Source organism: Stegodyphus dumicola, chromosome X2, assembly GCF_044657685.1.
Source record: "Stegodyphus dumicola isolate Sdum_Otavi_A_Nest chromosome X2, ASM4465768v1".
In the NCBI taxonomy this organism is placed as follows: domain Eukaryota; kingdom Metazoa; phylum Arthropoda; class Arachnida; order Araneae; family Eresidae; genus Stegodyphus; species Stegodyphus dumicola.
In genome coordinates, this window is record NC_140781.1 from 35,144,138 (window position 1) to 35,168,428 (window position 24,291).

Consider the following 24,291-nt stretch of genomic DNA (forward strand, 5'->3'; position numbering starts at 1 on the left):
TTCAACTCGGTTATAAATATTCTTCCCTCTTGATGTAAAAATCAAACGAAATTCCGCTTCGCACATTACATATGAAGTCTAACATTCATTCAAAGTTTCATGTTTTCAGTATGGATCAGAAATTTTGTCAGTCGCATGTTTGTCTGCCATGGGGTTTAGGTAAACTGGCTTCACATCACCAAACTTAAATCCGCTATTTATTTATGCTTATGAAAAAAATTTCTATAGAGATGTAAATTTCTTCTTTTGTTTCTCTTTTACACGTCTGTCTTTTTGTCTTATGTACAGGAACGCATTTTTTATAACGTTGTAGTGTTGTGTGGCCCCCAACTTGTCAGCAATTGTGGTAGTGACTGCTACGAAGTTTGAATTTACACAGACACGTAAGCAGAGTTTAAAGCCCTTTTATTCAACTTTTAAAATAACGGCGGCGTCCACTTGACGCTCACAAACTACGTCGACCCGGCGGTTTAACTGAAACAGACTGTAAAACTGAAAAATAATGACTAGATGAATAAATAACGCGATCACTATCCACGAGGCTCTGAGATCTTAAACTAACCTAACCGCGTTCTAAACTACCGCTGAGATTCAGCGAACTTACTAATTAAGCAGTTGAAAGATTTAGCAAAAACTGCCGAGATAGGCACACAGGCCGAAACGCGCGGTTCTTAAATTTCTACCTAGCAACCTTCACGTTCGCGATTCAAGAAGCACACCTACAATCTCGTTTTCCTTCTATTTAAACTCAATTTACTTCTGCTAAATTTGAATATACTGCGCGCTCTACTACAATTTACATACTCTAGCATTGGCAATTCTAGGGAAAGTAAAGGCTTGACAGGAAAGATAGCTTAAACTTAAAATAAATGTTAGTTAAAATAAATATAAACCCCACAACGTAATTATCCTAAATTATGAAAGAAAAGAGCCTTGTGTATCACTTTATGTAGCATCAGAAAAATATGCAATACTAATGCTCTTTTAGCAGATCATACAGCCCATTGTATTCCTCTTCAAGCGAAAGGTCTTTATGAATTACGCTCTACCACAGAAAAGAAAATCACTAACAGGATCTTTTTACGAAATTTTTGAAAGCAAAGTGCGTCTGGCCGAGGCGAGTTTTTTCTTTCCCTGTGCAGATGATTTTATTTTGCCTCTGGGTCATAAGTAAAACATTAGCTTTGTCCTAGTAATGATTTTTTAATACTTTTCATAACAGCAGAAACATCTTTTCGAACAAGCTAATGGCCGGCGGACCGCGACTGTTCGTGATATGAAAATAGTTCCTCCCTAATCGAAGAGCTATGAGAGACTGGTCACTGTCTACATAACAATATACAAACTGAAGTAACTTTTGAGGTCGGATCTTCAAATCTGCGTACAAAAGAGCATTCCTTTTCTCAGTACCCTCAAGGATTGAAGGAGTAATTCGTTTCGAAGAACTAGGAGTGTCGCCATTTTGAGGTTCAGAATCCTTTGGTCGACTTTAATGAAAAAGAGGAAGGTTACTTATTATTATTATAATTAGATTACAGCAGAGCACTCAATGGTTATCTGCCTTAAGGGAGGGATGCTTCGTGGAGGACTTTTTAAGGGAAACTGGCTCGTATACAAATTACACATGGGGAAAACTACAAAGAAACCCATGCAGCCAGCCCGTTCGCGGGACTCGAACCTCGGACCGAACTACCAGTGTTCAGCGACGTTACCGCTCGGCCGCTGGTGGGCCGAAAAAGAGGAAGGAAACAGCATAGTAATTTGAAATGAAATTATTAGCCGGTTTCTCATTTTGATTGTAAAGCTTTGGAAAAGTTTACCTGTTCAAGTTTTTCGCGATTTTCGATTGAAACAAAAATTTTCTTTTAAAGTTGTTTCCTTAAGGCAGAAGGATTTTAAATGGAGATAAAACTGGTATATTGTAATCGTTTGTGTTAATTATTATTTCGGAAGCCAATGGAATTACTTGGAATAATCTTATTTAGGTTACGGCAAAGCACTTTGAGGGCTATTTAGTACCTAAAGAGAAGGATACCTTCTTGTATGATTAAATGGCACTAGCTCGTATTTACATTAGACATGGAGAAAATCACGAAAGCTCCATGCAACGAACTCGTTCTCGGGTTTTTGAACCCGAGTTGAACTATCAGTGCTCAGCGGTCTTACCGTTCGGTAGGTCGTTGGTCAAGGCCCACTGAATTGATTAACAAAGAAGCACTGTGCATTTTTCTTAACTCATACTACATATCACATTAACTTCACTTAACAATGTGGTGTTAACTTTCTTGAAACGCGCCGAAATCTCAAACTCACTGATATTTGAAATTAAAACGGTTGCAATATCTCAGTGAAGAAGCTCTGTTTAAAGACCAAGAGTAATAAAAATGTTCCTGGAGGTCAAAGAAAATTTACAACTTTCGCGTCAATATTCTTTAAAGATATTTTATTCTATTCACTTAGGGCAAAGAACTCTGAACGTTCTTTAGACATGGCGCATTTTTAGAAGGAAATCTAGAATTAAGAACTTTTGTAACATATTATGATTCGCAACTTTCATTCCTAGACTTAATGGTAAAACTAATAAAAACCTCATAGCATTTTAATTGCCTGCAGCCCGTGTGATTAAAGAGTAAGGTCAGTAATAGCATAAAGCTGTTCTTTTCAATATTTTTATGTTTAAAATTATCCCTTTATTTTTAACTATAACAACAGTAGTAGTAATTGAACTTGACAAATTATTATTTGATACAGTAGTGTAAGAATCTGCATTCTTTTGTTCCAGATCTAACTCATTTAGCACTTCTGATTAAACCTGCTTTGACAGACGTTGTGATACGACTAAGTTTAGAAAACTAGGTAACCATAAAAATGTAACTTTTTTATAAGTTTATAAACTATTCTTCTCACTCCCCTCCTATCTTGTATTTCCTCATTTAGAATGATTGCATTATAGAAGATATAAATTAGCTGCTTAAAAAATATTGAGAACGAACATAATTAAGAGCATATTAAGTACAACTGATAATTGAGGGATTTAATTACATTGAAGTGAATTATAGCTACGAAATTTTCTTCTGCAAATCAGTTACAAAACCCGCTTGAAGAAACTCTCAAAGTACTATCACTTATTTCTTTACCTTGAGCAAATAATTACTTCAAACAGATTCCTACTAGATTTACTCAGTGAAATAAAAGCAAGCGATCTTGTGTTTCTCATTTCTGCAAAAAGTTGCAGATTGTCTGTCTTTCCAGAAATAATCTACCATCTTATGGAGGACCTGTTTTCCTTTATACTCTAATCTTTAGTATGGTCCATAGCTAATGGCCGTTTTTCAGCATGTGATAAAACGCAAAAATTTTGCAAGGTGCTCCTAATATACTTTCATGTGTGACAGCAGACTGTGCTGGAAAAATTGAAATTCCTGACCACATATTTATTACTTGATAATTAAACGTAGAACCTATTCGACAAGCTCATATCCATATCAGATTAATTTGCTGTGTTAGAAAGTTTTCATCGCATATTTGATCTGGAAGATGCTGTTGTTGAATTTTGATCTTCTTGATACGGGGAAATACTACAAAAAAATCTGTGCATAGTTCAAATTTTGGAATATAAAGCCTTTAGCCTAAGCCAACCTTCTTAGGTTTAAAAGGAATAGCACACCACATACCGATTTAAAAAACTTAATTTACCAACCTGCAAAAATTTCAATTCATAATCACTGCAATTTCATGATAGTTTCAATTCACTATAATTTCAATCATTGCAATTCCAATTCAAAATCATAAAAGCAAGAGACCAAGACGCAAACGACCGCAAGAGAAGCTCTCGTACCCAACTAACACTCCCCTTTTGTAACAATTAGCATTATTTAGAGGTGACAATTTCCTGTCTTTCTCAGACAGAAAAATTTGGATGTTCTTCACGGACATACCACTGCTAATTTCAGCATCTGACTTTTGTTATATGGGAATAGAGGGGCACTACGTCCTTCAAAAAGCAGACTGCTACATAAAAAAAGATAGGCTTGATATGTTGAATGGAATGTACGTAAAGAAGCTTGTGTAACCCGAATCTAAGCTTTGAAGCAAAAATAAATAAAAATGTTGTCTTTTAATTTTTAAATTAAGGGATGTTTAATAATTATCTTAGAACAATTTTGAAATGTTATGTTATGAGAACTGAATTTCTGAGGTGCTGAAATTCTCTTAATATGAGGTCGCATATGTTCTTTGAGTGAAAGATTAGTTTCTGAAAGTGGTTATGAAAGAAAATTTGAAATATTAAATGGACGAATTTCTACGGATTGATTCTTATTACTTGCATTATTTTTAAAAATCAAAGCATTGATTAAATCGCTGCTTTATAAATCTAAGGAAAACTTCTTGGCATTATTCTTGGCACAAGGAAAGTCATGAAAACCTCCACGTAGTCAGCCACTGGCAAGCTACAAGCAGTGAAAACAGAAGATAATAAAATATTCAATACTCACTTTTCTGTAAGAATACACAGAAAGAACATGGATGGATATAAGAAAGTATAGATTCACAAAAGAGAGATTTAATTAATATTTTGGTTTAAAAATGATGCAAGTAATAAGAATCGATCTGTAAAGATTTTTCATTTCAAACTTTTGATTTTTCTTTCGAAATTGTTTTCAGAAACCAAAGCTTGTCTTAGAAAAGAGAACGTTTATCTAAAGACCTCATATTAGGAATTCCAGCGCCTCAGAAATTCAGTGCTATGTTAGACCTACTTTAGGGCTTCATTCTCAAAACATTTGTGAAAGAGATCTGAAATTAAAGTTTGTTTGTACAATGGTTTTACGTATTGTTAGGTTTCTCATTGAACTTCAGTTTAAAGCATTATTGGATAGCAACTGTAAAAGATCTAAGTATTAAATTTTAAGCTGTGTGTGTGTCTGAAAAATAGTTAATTTAATTGATATAATGGTCGTAAAATGAATACCGTTCCTAGATAAATGCGACGTCGGTTGAGGAAGATAATTAAATTTCTGAAGAAGTCAACTCTAGTGGTGATGTGAAGCAGTAAACCTTGAAATCGGCTACTGATTTTTACCAAAATCCAAGCTTGAACAATAGCGATTTAACAAATGTTTTTACCGCTTTGAGCGCGTAATCATCAATTCCGCATGCACGTTTAATTCATTTTCTAGAGTAAAATTAGAAGTATATGTGTGTAATTCTTTCCCTAACGCTGGGCAAATATTAGAACCGCTCTCAAATATTTACTCGTGTAAACATTACCACATTAATTTCTTCTTAAAATTCCAATTTGTGAAACGAAAGACAATAGCGTCATGTTCAGAACTTTGACTAGCATCTTTCCTTAAATTCAATCCATTCTAAAATTTAAATTTAGTATAAATGAATGCAACCAAATTCACTGCAGGTAACTCTATTCAATTTAAAGCAATTATTGAGCTTGGTAATTCAATTGCTTAAATTACTTATTCCAATATTTTTCAAGATTCTTAATTAACTTTCCTGATGGATGTAGCTGCGAATGCGAGTATAATATTTGGGCTTAACATCTTATCAGTATGATTAATTTTTGTCCCTTGCTTCTGCAGAAAATCGATTTCAAGCAGTTAATTATCTGATGTATAATTCTTTCCTTGCTTCGAAAGTGTGAGTTACGGACGTCAAGAAAATAACTACCAGAACTGTATCCTTTTAATTGCGTAGGAATATTTTATTAAAAAAATGCACTTAACTCTAAATGGGGCGTTTAAAGAGCATTTTCTTTTCCATTAGAATTCTTAGATACACAGACAACAAATATATTGCTAGACTGTAAATGTAATTTTATTCAAGGCTGTTATTAACGTTTATCTTCGTTTTTATGATTAACGATTTAATTTTTTTTTAATTATTGAATCTCATTTGAATTTTTAATCTTTTGTTTTCTCTAACAATCAGCGAAATTACATTTTGAAGAAAATTTACTATCTGAGACAAATATGCAGACATACTCCTAAATATAGCTTTTTATAACGTTCTACGTAATTACGATTTTCGTGCATAAAAATGTTTACCTTATTTTAATGAGGTGAACAAATTAAATAGTATGAATTTTTAATATGAAGGAATATAAAAATTTCATTAATCTTTAAGTCATACAAATATGTAGTCGAAACAACTAATACTCCTTTTCCGCATATGCACTATAAAAGTATTCCCTTTATGAATCCTGTTCAAAGAATGAATTACAAGAATGAATCCTGTACAAGAATTGCAGAGTAGCCGTGCATTTTTAATTAAAATATAATTCCAACTATACGAAAACATTTCATACAATGCTGTTTAGCTAAAAAGCATCTGTAATTTTTTTTTCTGCTTCTTTTATGGGTAACTGGCATATTAACATCATAAAGTTTAATTTTTTTCTTTTGCCGGCTGAAATGAAAACTAAATAGAGAATTTGCCTAAAACTTAATTATTTTTAGCTTACTTTTCCTGCATTAAATGTTTTGCTTTATAGCTGAGATAGTTTAGATAACAAATGAAGGGGCATAGCGAAATACCTATTTAGGAAATGCTAATAGGCAAGACTTCATAACAAATGAATATACGTTCACTTTAAAATTGCAAGTATAATGTAACTAGTTTGGTATGGTTTAGTTGATTATGGCAAAGTACACTAGGGCTATCTGCCTAAGTACAGGGGATGCCTTCAAGGAGGTTTTTCAAAGGGAAACTGGTTCGTATACAAGTTACATGTGAGAATAACCATGAAAACGCACATGCAGCCAACCCATTTGCGTATAATCAAATTCAGGTTTTAACTACCAGTGTTCAGCGATTTTACCGCCCGGCCGCTGATGGGCCGTAATCTAAGTAGAAAATTTTATTTAAATTAACTCTAATCAAGCACTCATAAAAATAGGCTTCCTTTGAATACATGTCATGATAGTTCTCTTGCGTATATAATTCAAGATACCAGATTCTTTCTCAGTCGATTCCATAATTTAACCAGAAATAAGCTCAAAAAATAAAGATCACTGGTTGCGTAAAAGAGTTCCGGGGAAAGAGAAACCTTAACGTCGTCCAGAAATCCAGGGAGTCGAAGTCAAGAACACTTTCTCGTCAGTTGTGAAACACCACGTACGTTGTGATTAAGGGGAAACAAATAACGTCTTCGATAATTCAGTTGTTACGCTCATGTGCTGATAGACGGACCACAGCTCCAAGTCATAATTACAGCCTATTCCTCAATGATAACCGATTAAAAATAGAAATTATAAAAGCGGTACATTCACATGAATTGCACAAATCTTAAAAGGAAATTTTTTAAAATAATGTATATAATTCTAATAGATTAGTCACCAAAACATTCATTACAATTTTGAGAGTTTGACTCCCCAGTCGACCCAGAGTATTACTCTACTAGGAACTCTACTAGGACTCTACTAGGAAAAAAGACGAGCGATTTAAGTAGTAACCAGTGTGCAGCTAATACGTTTAAGTCATGAAAAAAGAAATAGTGATTAACAAAGGTTATTCTTATCGTTTAACTGTTTTGACTTTTCCACTCGTTTACATGTTTAAAGACATTTATTTATGAACATCAATTTTTTTCTCAACAGCATCAAATGCACGTACAGTCATTCACGGGTAGCATATTTCTGCTACATATAAAGATTCCTATAAACCTTTCCATCTGTTTATGATGAGATTAACATTTACCAGTGTGATAACAATGGAAGTCGCAGGAAATATGGACAACAAAAAGGGGAATAGCTGAACTGAATACGCATGTGAATATGATTTTAGATTATTCTCTATATATTCCTTATTCTTCCTATGGAATTTCGTGATAAAGAAGGCTTCTAATGGACTTCTTCATGAGAAGCAACTACCCAAAGAATGGAATTTACAGATCTTTAGGTTAATGGATTCTGACCGTGTTACCTATAAAGAGTGAATTTTTCTTCAGATATTCGCTTATTAGTAATCAAGAGGAATGGAGGCAGGTGATAGAAATCTGATCATAACTTAAGAGTTTTACTGTATCACTTTCGTGTAAGATGTCTGAAGTATTCCCGATTACTGATAGTTCTCAGAAATTCATAGGAATTCGAAAATAATCTAAATCTTTTACTAATTAAAAGGAAGTCATACTGGTAAAATTGATGGATGATGCTCATGTCTCCGCATACAATGCTCATATTACTTCCACTTCACTCTAATAAGTTCACCTTTGAACAATACTGTTTTGAACTTCACAGCTTATAAGCGGATATTTTTGAACAAATGAAATGCAAAATGTTTGCAGACTTTCGACTACTGCAGAATAGCTCTTAGTAAGTAAAGTTGCGTCTTTATGAACTTCGGAAGTAAAGTTTCGTCTTCTTTCCAAATTAGCTTTCTAAACAATTACCTATTTTTTGCGTTCCCTTTTCTTCTCTTAATGCTGAAAGAATGCGTTTATTCAGTTATTCGTAATAATAGAATATTTCTGGGCCCCGAAATCACCTTTAAAGATTTCCGCTGTAAATGTATCTTCAGCTCAGTTCAAATTTTGAATCCAAAAATAAGATGTTACCATTTTCAACATACTATGAAATCATCCTGTTTTTGACCCCAAATTACTGTACATTTCAGATATTTCATGAATCTCATAACAACATTCGCGAATAACATTAGCATAGTGATTATGAAGAAAGAAATATTAGCGCATCTTAATATTAGCGCATAATATCTTCCTAATTTGTTTTTACTCTTTCAAACAGCGCTGTAAACGGACCTTTTCAAAAAATATTTTCTAGACTCTAAATAGCATATAAAGGATAAGTGGGCTAAGATAATGGAGTTTAAAGCAAAAACCGACTTACCTGTATTATTGATACCGTGAGGACGTATCCTGCTGTCATATCTGCCTGGGCCAATGATGCTGTCCAAGATCTTTTTCTCCATTTGTCTGAAGTTCGACTTCCCCCTGAAATATGAAATACATTAGCCATCTTAATTATATGAGATCGATAATGAAATCCAATGCAAGTTAATTCATGTTTATATATAATCAATTATGTGCATAGGTTCTGAAATTTTTAAATCGTAAGGCTTCTCCCTTTTTACCGCAAGCCTTCGTTGTGCAATTGCAAAGCCCATCCGGCTAGCATCGGACAGTTGGGAGTTCGAGTCCCAGAGAGAGCACAGCCTATATCTTTGGTTTCCTGGCTTTGAAAAATTTTTAATGAAACTAGATGTGGCTTCCAGACTAAATGATTCGTCACTGCCAGTATTTGGCGAGTAGGCCACCTGCTCCTCAGTCGCCTTTTAAGTCGGGAAAACAGCAATATTGTTTCCCTCCTTACCGCGCGATATAACTGAAAAGCACGTCCAGCTAGCACTGAAGTTACAGTGTTCGAGTGTCAGCGAAGGTACTGCATATTTCTATGGTTTCCTGGCTTTGAAATATTCTAAAAAAATTTAGTTCTATAACAGTTACAATGACCATCCTTCTTGACAGTCAAGTAAGAGTTAAAATTTTCTACATATATATTTATTTATTTTTTCAAGACAATTTGTGATGATTTTCAGATGAAGCAAATGAGTAGAAAAAAGTGATAAAAATAGTAAAAAAGAAGTCTAGTAAAAATATTAGAATCCTCAGATTATCAGAAGAGTTAATACGTGATGATTGTAAGTTAAATCTCTATTTCTTTTGATGTAATATTTTATCTTTTCGCTGAATAAACAGTCATGGTCATAAATTGCGCCATGAAGGTTATGAAGGCATAACTTATGGCCAGAAACAAGCCTTTTCACAAAAACTAAATTATATTAATTTTCACCTAAAAGTTGCAAACTAGTAACAGATGTGAGCAGAAAATTGTTTCATAATACCAATTTGAAATAAATTTACATTTAGCGTGTTAACAATAAATTTGACGAAATTTCGTTTTCTAAAAAGCACTTTATTTTACACTGCATTAGCTGCATGTAAATAAGGCGCAGAAATCAATCAATTAAACGCTTTTTATAAACGCCCCTCCATTGTTTAAAAATGCGTTTTCTGCACTCCTGAACATTCACCGAACTTTATATTTAGTTCAAGTTTCTCCCTTAATCGTATTACATTCTATTTTAATCCAAGAGTTATAGTTATGTATTACAAACAAAGTGATGTATCATTGTCAGAAAGACTTTTTGCTATCGATGCCACTGTAAATCAGATTTCCAACTTTGATGAAAAGTGGTGAATGATCTCTTCTGCTCAGAATACTGTGGCAAACTCCTGCAATCTATTTCTTTTAGAGATGCCAGATCCCAAATCAGAATAAGTTATGATAGGCATAAACTAGCAAATTATGAGGTTCTAACAATTCATGTCATGAAAGTCACATTTTTAAGCTTTAAGTGAGAAATATCTAGAATGTTGGTTAATGGATCAGGAAGCTCGTGGTTGTTTCAAATGTGAGAAGGAACTTAAGGAACAACGAGGTGAAACAATACGCTCTTAGATATGAATAATGACAGCCTCATCTTAAATAACTCTCAATAATTTATGAACATTTTGTAATCATCATAAAAAATTATGAAAATTTCGCAGTTTTGTAATTTAAAATAATGATCCTCATTTGAGTGTCATTGTAAAACTTTTCTTGGGTTACTTTTACTCTAGTTGGCTCAGTTCTAATCAAAGTAACGTGTTACATAGATTATGTGAGGTGAATAATAGACATTAGAAATTATAGTTTATAAAACATAAAGATACAGAAATAAGGTAACTCTGAATTTATTCTACTTGGCCACTTATGAGGGCGTAACTTAAAATATACAACACAAAATTACCAGTCACTTGGACCTGTCTTAAAAACAAGCTTCTTTTAAACTACCACAAATTAAAACAATTTAATCTATTACTGCCAAGGGTACAAACTTTTCCTAGATCGCGACACACATTCAAGCATACAACTTACTAGCACGAATCTAGCTTTTCACAACACTAAGTAATTCAAGACCTACATCAGAGTCACCAGAAGAGGGCAAAACGTTACACGCAAGTTACTTGCTAAAAGCCAGAACTCTCATGCACAGTTATTTTTAGTTTTTCACATTTTACAGTGAAACTGCTTCCCACACAAAATTACATAAATCATAGAAGGAGCGAAATGAGGCAGAAGCAAAAGTATAAATTAAATAACAGTTCATTAGTAAAAACCCAAACATAAATGCCACAATGTTGTTATTTAATTCTGAAACTATTCCTCAAAAGACAAAGCAAAGTCTTTTCTTACATGAAACAAAAGAACGTTAACTTCCATCCTTATTTTCATCATTGAAATCACTCGAAAGACAAAACTAAGTCATCATTAAATAATCTAATAATGTTAAACTTTCATATTTGTTAAAACAAATGAAACTAAGAAAAAAATCAGGAGATCAAAGTGAGGACCAAAACAGAGTATTAATAAGCTATTTTATGTATGTCATCTAATATGAAAAGTAAATTATATCGAAGTTACAGTGAAGAATTAAATTTGCTGAAATGAAAAGGTGTGATTGCCTAAATATAAAACTTAAATAAATAAGAAATATTTTAAACGTGTAAGAGTAAATATTGCGATAAGTACTACTCTAAAGTACTTAGAGCTCTTTTTCTGATTACATACTCTACCTGTGTCTTCGAAAGTACACACACACATACATATATATACACTCTTAGACAAAAAAACGACGCACCAAGAAGGAGTTATCCGAATGGGAAGAAAATCGGTAGAAGTGATGTACATGTACAGAAAAACAAATGATTACAGGTTGAGAAAAATTGGATGATTTATTGAAGTGATAGAGCTTCACAAAGTGAAAAAGTCAGTAATGCGTTTGTCCACCTCTGGCCCTTATGCAAGCAGTTATTCGGCTTGGCATCGATTGATAAAGGTTGCGGATGTCCTCTTGAGGGATATCGTGCGAAATTCTGTCCAACTGGCGCGTTAGATCGTCAACATCCCGAGCTGGTTGGAGGGCCCTGCCCATAATGCTCCAAACGTGCTCAATAGGAGAGAGATCCGGCGATCTTGCTGGCCAAGATAATATTCGGCAAGCAATAAGGCAAGCAGCAGAAACATGTGCAGTGTGGGGACGGGCATTATCTTGCTGAAATGTAAGCCCAGGTTGGCGTGACAAGAAGGGCAATACAATGGGCCTTAGAACTTTGTCGACATACCGCTGTGCTGTAAGGTTGCGACGGATGACAACCAAAGGGTTGTCATTAAAATGAAATGGCACCCCATACCATCACTCCATGTTGCCAGCCTGTCTACCGGAAGACAGTTAGGTTGGTATCACACCGCTGTCCGGGGCGTCTCCAGACTTGCCTTCTCTGGTCATAGGCGCTCAGTTCAAAGCGGGACTTATCACTGAAGACTATTCTACTCCAGTGACATTCGAGTGCGAATGAGCCCGACGCTACTGCAAACGGGCTTGACGTTGTACAGAGGTCAGTGGTAGTCGGCACAAGTGGAGCCGTGACCTCAGCTCCCTTTCCGTGAGCCGTCTATGAATGATCCTTGCGGTCACTGAAGCACTAGTTGCACGTACAATCGATGACACTGATGCATCTGGGCCTCTGAGTGCCACTCTGACGATTGCTCGGTCTTCACGTTCTGTCGTTTCTCTAGGCCTACCGCTTCCTTCTTGACGCTGTGTACGGCCATGATTCACCCATACCTGCTAACATCGTCTAATAGTGGCATCGCTCCTGCTCAAATGTCGAGCTATTCGCCGATAAGTCCAACCGGCTTCTTTGAACCCAACTATACGATCTCTCTCAAATTCTGGCATCTGCGCATATCGTTCGCGCACCTGCATGCGAGATGCGAGGCCAGTCCGTGTACTGTCTACCAGAGTACACCGAATGAAATTGGTGAAGAATTTATGGCCTGGAATCGTAATTTCTCCTCTTAAATATCCTGCTAGTTGCGCAGATCAGATGCACCGTAGCGACAACCGTTCATTCATTGGCAGCTAAAATGTAAAATTTTGTACTTTCCGTCGAAACCTGTATGCATATCAATTTGTGTCCAATTTCCTTTATATCTTCTCGGTGTCGTGGTGCGTCGTTTATTTTTGTGTAAGAGTGTATATAATTTTATTTAACTTTAAAGATTATTAAGATTTATATGCAGTAAAACTAGCTATATTTCATATATTTTAGGAATCATCTAAAAATATTAAATTATGCTATGTAACCGATTTTAATGCTTATAAAACTAAAGAAAGATTTCACAGTATACGGAAATTTAAGTTTGGCTTCGAAAGCAGAAAAAGAGATTATTTAATAAAATGAATTTCTTTCATCCAAAGCTAGGGTGACACATTTTTATCAACTGTCACGCTGATTCTGGAGGAAGAATATTTATTTTATTAAACACTTCGTTTTTCTGCCTTCAGAAGCAAGCTCACGTATATAGAGAGGTAGATAGATATAGATATTGATATCTAGATATATACCGGAATACATATACGTATCTATATCTATCCATTTATTTACGTATCTATCTAATATATAATATATATATATAGGAATACAGATGAACCTCAAATACGAAACCTCCGGAACATGAGAGGAAACCTCTGGAACGGATATTTCGAGATATTTAATTATTTTGTTTTTGAACTCTTTATTTATTTCATTCCGTTATATTTTGATATATCAAGTTTTTATTTTTCGAGTTTCTTATTTCCCTTTTTGAGTATGATGCATCAAAGTTGTTCAATGAATTTTATAAATGTCTTTATAAATGAATAATAAATATAAATGGACTTTATAAATGAGTTTTATAAAGTCCAAAAATATTATAAATGTCTTTTATTCTTTCAATTTAATTATTTTAGATATTATTCCTTTTAAATTTACTGTAGCTTTTAGAACGTTATTTAGTTTGAAATTTGTTCATTTATTAGTTACTTTAACAGATATTTAAATGTTGAAATGCATACGTTTTTTAATTTTATGTTTGAATTATTTTTAAGTAGTTCTGTAAAAATACAGAAATGTTCTTGCATGTCAAGATCAAAATTAAAAGATTTTCGTAAGTACAATTTTAATACAGCTGAATTAAGAAATGTAAAAGTTCAGCCAATGACTTCTTCTGATATGCTTTCATCATACGCTGTTTACTTCGCCCAGTGTGCACTCATAAATCCTCAATGTTGGAATAGGATAAAAGGATTCTTTACGCCGTAAATGTTTCTTAAGACTCATACAGAAAGTAGCCATAAGCAGGCTTACACCTTTATATGCTATTAACTGCATTTACGCTTGAGAATGATCCTGAAAATTTAAGCGTACAAAATATTCAACCACATCATATACAATGTTAGAAATCAATGAATACACCGTATGACTCCCAAATAAACAATACATGATTTCTGAGACGCATATCTGACACCAGTATCAGAATGTTAGCTAAAATTACTAACCTTTGTCAATCCAATATTTGTTATCTTCATCTGGACATACACGAGCTCTACAGAGATGATTAAATGGGTTGCTTTTATTTTGATATCATTTTTGGGGAAGATTTTAAAGCCCATTTACGGTGGTACACTAAGAAAAATGTTTAACAGTTTAAAAAGATAATATTTTTCGACCATCAATGGCAAGAAACTTACATCCATTAAGCAAAGGAGTATTACGCTAAGGATCGCCGTAATGTAAAAAGTGCAGATAATTTTCATGTCTAGACAAAACCTGAAGTCCAGAATGTATCCAAAATGTCATTTAGAATTCATTTCCTAAAGATTTCTTTGTGATTGTGCTTATTCTTTGAATTTTATCTTTAGTATACGTGTATTTGAATTTAGAGGCTGTTGATGTAGGTCTTGGAGAAAGAAAAATGTAGAAACCGAAACAAAGAACATATAAAAAGAAATCCCAAATCCGGGATAGGATCAGGTGATCCATCAGCTGGGAGCCGAGGGAGGAACAAATACAATCAGCTAAATCCCGGGCAATGATAGCCCCATGGGAAGCGCAACTAGGAGTAAGAGAAGAAGGTAGCAAGAAAAAAGAAATAAAGGTATACCGTGAAGGGGTTTCACAAAAAGGAGTAATGCTTTTGAGGTGACATGGGGATTTTTCATCTTGTTTTTAGACTTCTAATAGTATTTTAATGCAGATGGCCTAAGAGTTGTAGTCCGTTAGTAATATACCTTGATTTCAATTAGATGACCTGAAGAGTAGGAAAATTTTAAAGATTACTTTTTTTTCTAGTCTTAAACAGCAAGAGAAAAAGGAAACAATTCAACAGAAACATATTACGGTTCTGAGTACCATAAGCTTTTTTAATTTAACAAGTTTAATCAAATACATTCTCTGTAAATTTCAAAACTATGTAGGTAAATAATTTTCTATTATTTGAGATAAATTCTTCAAAGCTTTATGTATTCTTTCCTGGTTACAATAAATTTAGCGATTGCTGATTTTCCATCTTTCATGCATAGGTGCATTTTTAAGTACGCTCTTGAATCTTTAATACAGAAACTTATGCATCACTAAAATTAGCAATTTTATTTTGAAAAATGCTTTTGTCTACGATAATCAGTAAATGGTTGGTATATATAGGACTCCTTGGATATGACAGTTTTACTCTCGAAACATTTTTCACTCTCTATATTGTTTTCAGATTCGTTCAGCCCACTTGTATAAATTACTGGAACTGCCTGAACAATGGAATAAAACAACATTTAAAGTAATAATTCATTTTCGAAATATTTTTCAACAGCTTTGAATACTTATTTAGTATTTTCAGCAGAAGAAGGAGGTACTGTTTGATCTTCAAAACATCTTCTACGCCTTTAATTTTGTAATTACTTACAAATGGGAAACTGTGTAAGTCATAGAAATTAATAATGTTCCTTACAGAGAAAAGTATCATTTAATAATTAGAGTTTTTTATATTGGGTTGTCCAATTTAAATTCAGAACACAAGAAGGGGATGCATAACACTTGGAAAACATTTTGGATGTACAAAGTCATCCTAAATGCTTCAAATTTATGCACTTGAAGTTTTTGATGAATGTTGCAATCTTTTGTTTAAAAAATAAGCATTTTGGTGTAATACATCATTATTCATATGCCAACATGAAACGTAAACGATTAAAAGCCGTTACCGATGAAGTTGAAAAATATAAACTTTAAAAGACAGAAACTAATACCACTGAAAAAAAAGTTTCAGATTTAACAGTATTTTATGACATACACGTATGCCTGAACATATGTTTGTACAAAGTGTCATTTCTCTTATCACTCTTACTAACCTATTTTATTTTATTACTCTCCTATTTGGTATTTCTTATTTTTTTTCAGCAGGAATTCTCGGCAAAATGAACATCATGTTACATCGGAAATAATGAAGGACATACATTTATTACACGATTTCCAAGTATGATGTGCTACATTTTGTTAGAAGTAAAACCTTTTCTCACCTGGGATGTTTATTGTTTGAGAATAAAGAAATTAAATTAATGTTCCTAAGAAGTTTAAGTATTTATTTGCATTTTACATAACTAAAATGTACATTAAGTTACAAGTGCAATTGCGGATATTGTATGTTCTTTGGCTTGTACAGCATATAATCTTCATAATTAAAGGGCATAGTTTTAAACATTCGAACGTACGTTTCTGTTTCGTATTGATATATTTATATGCATCTTTAAAATAGTTTTGCTAAAGCTTATGATTCTAACAACTGCTACTATCAACTATTACTTAACTGAAATATAGAATATGAAATGCCTCTAACATTATTTTTCTGAAAATAGCAGCATGAGTTTTATAAATTGCAAATGGAGGACTCACTCTGTTTATAATTCGCGCTGTCATACATTTTTCAAGGCATTGTTTAAATGCGTAACAGTAATGCGCTTCTCACTTACAAATATAGAAATAAATGCCTCTATCTATTTGTTTTGACACTTTCCCAATATGATATGTTTTTTGCAGTCGCGATTTTAAGGCCTGTAGAGCATAAAATATTTCCTCAAAAGCATTTCTCGTATACAAATGCACGGGACCTTAGACAAAAGATGAAATATATATTATAAAGGCGACACGGAAGGCAAAAGCGAGCCGAACAGAACAAAGGTGTTATTCTCTTGTCGCGAACGGAGCGCTTTCTGGCACCTTTTGACTTGAAACAGCCCTGCGGAGTTCAAAGAAAGGACACGCTTGATATAGTTTGAGGCTGTTTTGTGCCTCGAAGAAAAACAAAAACGCGAGTATTACGATTCCAAAGGATACATACTTTTTATTTTTACCAGAAAAGGGGACGAAAACAACTTTTTTTCTGTCATCTAAGAGCGGCTGCATGGAACTGTCGTTGAATAAAAATGACAGCGTTACAATAAGAAGCGCTACATCCACTTCCACTGAAATCGAATTAACGCTAGGAGACCACTATACCTCACATTCCTTTTTTGAAATAACAGTTTGGATTTTATTTTTGTGCACGGGCTGTTTTTGCCAGTAAATAAATGGAGTTTTTGGAAAGGCGAGTTTCACACATGATGAATGATGGCCAAGAGTATTAATTATAAGAAAGCAATTAATATGACAATTTTTATATCAGCAGTCTGATCGAGGGTTGCGGAATGAAAGCAAGGTTTTAATTTTTAAATTAATTGCGCTTTTATGCCACTGTATTAAACTGCTGGTAAAGACCACCATTTAAAGAGAGTTTCGTCACCTAGTGATGTTTTTCACAGGGTTCAGAAAACTTGTAGTTCGTTCTTCCGTTTAATAGTACATAAGAGCTAGTTAGCTAAAAAGACTGACTCTGCCATGCTTGGCTACAAGGTGGTCCTATCACATGATTTGGGTACTCCTCGGCTCTATCATAATGAATAAACACACGCACACGCAACAACAACCAAAAAAAAAAAAAAAAAAACCCATAAAACTTCCGCAGACATTAAACCAAAACATCTACTGCTGAAAATGTATTAGAAATTATATATTCCATTATCATTTTTGACAATTTTTTCACTTTGTTATTTTTTTAATTAACTCATTGTTAAAACAATTATTTTTTTAAAATCATTCCTGGTGTTATTTCAAAGCATTGTTACGTTATTTTCTTCCTTCCTGTTCGTACGAGGTTCGTATGAATTTCGAGTGAATAACGACGACACTTGATGAAGTATCGAAACACACTTCATTGGCCAAGATTTGTCAGGACAGCTGCAAAGTCACGTTTTACAGTCGTCGAACTGTTATAAACACGCTGACACAATCAGCGACACAGCCTTCATACTGTCAGGCTATAACGGTGGAGACAGCTTCCTGCAAAGCCCTGCTTTCCAGAGTACAGCTCCCGACTCTGCTTGGTCTTTCTCGGAACTCCACGTACTCTCGAGACTCTCCCCGCTACAACTCGCGATGCACTCGACGACACACGAGCACAGCTCCCGACTCTTCGTTTCAGCCGTTCTCGGAGCTCAACACGCTCTCTCGAAGATGCACTAACCGCGATACTTCTTCGGTTCACTCGACGAGATACTCGGCACTCGCTGCCCGGCTGTCAACTCGATCGACTCCGCAGAGATTGACTCGCTAGACGAGACACCAACTGGATACGAACTAACTCGCACTCTAGACGAGACACACACTCGCCCTCTCGACGAGGCACACTAACTGACTGCGGACCAGCAGGGTTTATATAGCTTTCGGCTTGTGTTCGAGAACATTCTGGGCTAAACCGGTAAGAATTCGTTCCAGAAGGTTCTCCATCCGTCCATGGTATATCGCCAATTTTATCGCCAAATGTGGCAACCCTGCCTTCCTCGCTATTTTATAGCAATCCTAAAACTGCTTTGCGGGGAAGCCATCTCACCGCGCCTGTACATTTCGTAACAGTATAAAAGTTTCTTTGCATTACCTACCTCGCTGCAGCTGCTACAATTTCAACCTTTTGAGGTAGAATGGAAATAGACCGTGACGCATTAATATTTGGGTGAGGTCCGTGCCATTACAAACATACCCTTTACTAATTTTGATGCGCTACATATAACTCTTGTTCCTCTCCTAGACGGTCCATTTTTCCATCGACGTTTTGTAAGTCAAATTTATTATTAGAATCATGGCCTACTGGAATCCTACAGTTCAGTAGCCTCTATTGGAATATTGTTTCTTTGGTTAGCGCATTTGTCTTTTCATTTTCCAAGAAGCCTATATTATGATCATTAAATCTTGTTATGGTCCATTTCAGTGCCAAACATCTGCCTCTGTTTAGCAAATTGAATTCTGCGTGTTTAATTTATATTTTTATACATATAGTACGTAAGAGTATCCAGTTTCATGTATACGTAAGTGGAAAGAAAGTATACTCTTCAAGTCTTCAAAAGCTAACTCGAAAAACTACACTATATTACACGCAAGACATTTAATTAATTCCTAATATGCCTGGTTATGGTATTGTAGTTGTAGATCCAGCTATCAATTAAACAAGATTCGGTTTGATTCCAATGAGAACACAGATGATATTTCAAAATTCCTATTAACGTGGACCTCGTGTGACCCTAAAAAAATTGTGATAGACGATAAGTCGTTCCCATTTTGATATGACCAATTAAGCCAATATGTCTTCCTCCAGTTACCTTTTAAGTTATGGGATGTCAGGAATTAAAAGCATTTTTTTTCATATATCTATCCTTGTGGTGTAGTGGTCAATGCATCCAGGCATCAAACGGAAGGTTTCAATTTCGATTCTTGGTGACAATATGGTTAATTTTTGAAGATCCATGTTATAAACTTATACTAATATATATACATTTGTACTTTCTGTGGAAGTAGGATATCTGTGCATTCTGTTCAGTATATCTGAAGGAGTTAGGATCCAACCAGTAAACATGGTGCGCAATGAAATACACTCAAAAGTAATTAAGCTAGTTCTATAAATAAAACGGGAGTTAAAGGAGGGTCTAGTGTTTGAAAACAAACAGTGCTTGTGAGCACGGAACCTTCGAACAAGGCAGTTTATATGTTGTATGTCACATAAAAAAAGTACATGGAAGTGCTATCTTAATTTCGTGCATTAACCTTACCTGTGGCGATTAAAGAGAGACTATATCGACGAAGAGAGGCCAATTGAAGAGACTTTCATTCAATAAATACAAAATTGGAGACGAATTAAATTAAAAAAGAGCAGCCTTTGTGAGGATAAATAGTTTTAAAAAAACAGTGTTCGTCACTAAACTCCAGCACAGAGCCTTCGAGTAATTAGCTCGATGTACGTAAGGGCATATAAGAGAGCTGCCGTAATTAATTATAAATATTTTAGCTGAAAAGACTTGAAATTCATCATTGTTACAAGTTTAGTTGCTGTTTCATCACTTGAAGATGAAACTCACGCCAAATAAATGATAATATTTATCGTAATTATCGATTCTTTGAAACACTTTAATCAAAGACACTGATAAAATATTCTAAATAAACTATTCGACAGATAACGAGACTTCCGTGGTTAAAATCGTATTTATTGCAAGTCTTTGAAACAGAATGTTTCATCAAATTGTAGGGTTTCCCTTATTTTGCAAAATAAATTATTTTAAGTTTGACATTTTTCCTGAACTCCTCAACTTCACCTCGCATTTCTTCGACAGGATGTAAATTTAAAGTTAAGTGAAGTGAGTATTTAAATGGGTGAATCTCAGAGCGTCTGTTCGCTAGCCAGCTCACGTTTCATTGCTATCTCGCTGTTACGCTAATACGCCCCTTGGCCATTTCGGGTTATCGTCACGCCTGCTAGGTTTTGCTGAGTCAACCTAAGTTAGACGTAACTTAACGTGCTAATCCAGCACTGTTCTTAAGACATAATAACACGCCGAACAAATACTAATTCGGAAGTCAAACAACAAAAATCAGCGTTATATTTTCAAATTTTCACAGGACTAGTTTCGATGGTTTTACCGAACCACCATCGTCAGCTGCAAAAGCACAAATGAACGAGATAGGATATAATGATCAGATAAGAAAGCCTGGGCAGAAAATAAGCTAGTGGCACCATCTGTTGATGAAACCAGAACTAAAATTTCTTTAAAGACCGAAGGCAAAGAATACCTTCGGTCTTTTTCACCTTTCTGTGCTAGTATTTCCTTGAAGCCTGTGCGTTAATCTTACAAGATACTTATTTGCCAGGCAACAAAACTGCATTTCATACAGTATTATCAACAGGATATTTTTATTGTAATAGTAATTATATTCGGTTAATAATACTTTTTTTTACAGGGCTAATCAATTAGGTTTATCGATTAAGGCAAAGCAAAACTGGATGCTATTAACCTTTGGGTAGGGATGCTTTCGAGGTAAACCTTCTAGGGAAATTGGCCCGTAGCTACGTTACACATAGGAAAAACCACGTGAACTGCCTTGCAGGCTCCCTGTTAGTCGAGATTTGGTATCTGATCGAACTACCAGTATTTAGCGGCTCTACCGCTAGTGATCTAAAGGACAACAGGTTTTTAAAATAACGATTGAAAAAATTTATCATTTACTTGCAATGACTGAAATAATTAATTATATATTAGAAGGAATACTTTTTAAGTACTTCTTTAAATATATGCCGCCTCGTAATCGACTAGAAATGAAACTCAATCTTTACTCAAAATACCAAAAATTGCAAATGATGCCAAAATGGTCAAAAAATGGAACCAAAATTAAATTGTAATAAAATTTGCTTCGACCAGGAGCAAGGACATCTAAGGAGCATTTTAGTTAAGAAATATATATCTTGACAATGATCTGCCGAAATTTCCTAAATGCTTCTATTTTTGTGCTTCCTCAATTTCTCATTTCCTTCGTAACATTGCGGTTGCTTAGCGCAAATTTATTTTGAAACATTCCGAACTTTAATAAATGTCTTAAATCAGAGCAATTAATTGTAGTATGGATTTTAAATTTGTTGCATTTTTAGAACTTAATAGTTAAAAAAATATCTTTGTCGGAAAAGTTACAAATTACTTTCTTAACAAGCACTAATGACTTTCTAACAATAGCTGAATAGAAAACATACTTGATTGAAACAAAAATAAAATAAACATTCCATTTCTTTATCTGCAAAGAAAAGAAAGAAAACATTTCCGTCTATGAATAGGAATTCAATTATTTCGTTCTGAAAAAGTAAAACGAGGCAAATTTGCGTTAGATAAATATGCTGAAGTGGAATAAATGTTCTTAATTCTTTTCCAGTAGAACATGCCATCGACTTAAACTGCTACACTTCTAACTGTTAATATGGGGCGAGTGAAAAATCTTTTACTTTAGTTTTACTTTTTATGATTCCCAGATTTTTCTTATTTATGAAACAATAGTTGTTTTAATACCTCGATTTGTTTTCGTCCCTTTTTCAGCCAGAAAAACACTGATCGAAACACGTCATTAAAAATTATAAACGCAAACTTTCGGAAAAAATGCTTTAACTAGGTAGATGTTCGAGTACGTAGCAGAATTTTGTATCTCGTTAATCTAATTCTAGATTACTTAAAAATTATTTCAATAATAACACGAGTTACGTAAAGCATGTGTTCTGTAAATCTTTACTTATACTGAATTTTGTGAAAGTCGAATATGTAAAATCGCTTTAAGTACACTCTCGTAAGAAATTGCAGTATTTCCTATTATTGTTTTGATACGTATATATTATTTGCAAAGTATTCCTTTATAAAGAAAATGCCATTCAGCAGTATTTACGCAAACCTAAACAATAGAAGTATGAAAAATGTATAAAAAAATTGACAAAGCTAAACTGGAATTGCACTTTTTAAATTTAAATAATCTTGGGACTGCTAAATTATCTGTATAGTGGCACAGTCGGAGTTAGAAGTGCATGATTGTAAAGAAAAGTGCCAATGGAGTAATGCAATATTAAAAAGAATCAAAATGTGGAAAAAATTCGTTACATCTTTCAGTACTTTACTTTTAAATTGGGCTTAGTCTATAATCACTAAGTAAAAAATGCACCCATTTAAAAATGACCCATACCTAGAATTTACTCTACTGACATATGTGTGCTTATCTTTCTAAATCAGCTACCAGAGAATCTTTAACTTTTCTTTTACTTTTCTGAACTTCATCCAAATCGCTGAGGATAATGCTCTTGCAACTTAAAAAAATTGTTTTAAAGATCTAATGGTAATTTACATATTTAATTGGTAAAAGTATTTTGATTTGCCCCAAATCTCTTTTTGATTTGAATTTGCTAATTCGCAAGTATAGTTGTTTAAATTATTTTACTTCAGGCCTTTAAAATTCATTCTGTTAGTTTTTTTTTTTTTTTTTTTTTTTTTTTTGTTAATTTTTACCTTGCTTTAAAAAATATGCAGATACGCGCTATCATTCTTTTGCCGCTTTTTTCTTAAATCTGGAAATATTTTTTTTTCCTTCTTTCGATTATTAGTGTTGAAACAAAGCATAGAATAAGTGTATATCCGTGAAATATGTGAAAGCATTCATAAAATTTCGTCAAAAAATCTGTGACATCTGATGAAAAACGAAGAAACAAAATTTTATGTCAAATTATACTTAGATAGGTACCGATGAATACAGTCAAAATAATCGTGAAGGGAACATTTTACACTTTTGATAATAGAACACGTACGATTTACTGTCAAATTCGGACGATTAAAAGAATTGATCTCGCCATTACTTAACAGGAGCTTTAAAGTGTCGCAAACATTATTAAATTTTTCCAAACTAATGTGGCACCCAAAATTAATATGATAGTAAAAGTTGTAGAGTCATTAGGTTATTTTTAAAGCAGGAGTAATGAAAAATGGGCGACACCCTAGCCGGAAATCGAACCACGGACATCTGGAGTACGCGCCCAGCCTTCAGCAGACCACTACACTACGAAGGCATGCTAAGAAGGCTGGGGAAATACCTTATAAAGTAAGTGGATTTTTGTGTTTAATTATAAGCGTTATGGTACTAAAAATAGATGTTTTAAGTCTAAATGCATTCTAAATGAATAGATAATCGTCTAATATGTGCCTCATAATTAAATCACAGTTTAGAATTATTTTTGAAATTATTATTTCAACTTCAAGTGCAGAACGTATCTAATACTCCCAAGTAATTCTGGCGAATATACAGCTAAAATGTTTAAAAAAAGTTAAAAAAAATTCTTTTTATATGTTATTATTATTATTATCGAAGACAAAAATCATAAAATATTTTTTTTTTAATTTTTATAATAAAATCTATAATAATAATATTTCCATCAATATAAATGAATACTATAAAGTAATTTTGTAAACGTC

General features: G+C 33.9%; 1 protein-coding gene across 4 annotated transcripts in view; it reads right to left on the bottom strand.

Moving 5' to 3' along the window:
• GluClalpha (glycine receptor alpha 1) overlaps positions 1–24,291 on the bottom strand; it is a 704,157-nt gene that overhangs the window by 259,956 nt on the left and 419,910 nt on the right. For all 4 annotated transcript variants that reach the window (XM_085809817.1, XM_085809816.1, XM_085809818.1 and 1 more), the window contains one exon: positions 8,862–8,965. In XM_085809817.1, the coding sequence (XP_085665943.1) occupies positions 8,862–8,965 (104 nt within the window). The remainder of the gene's footprint in view (positions 1–8,861; positions 8,966–24,291) is intronic.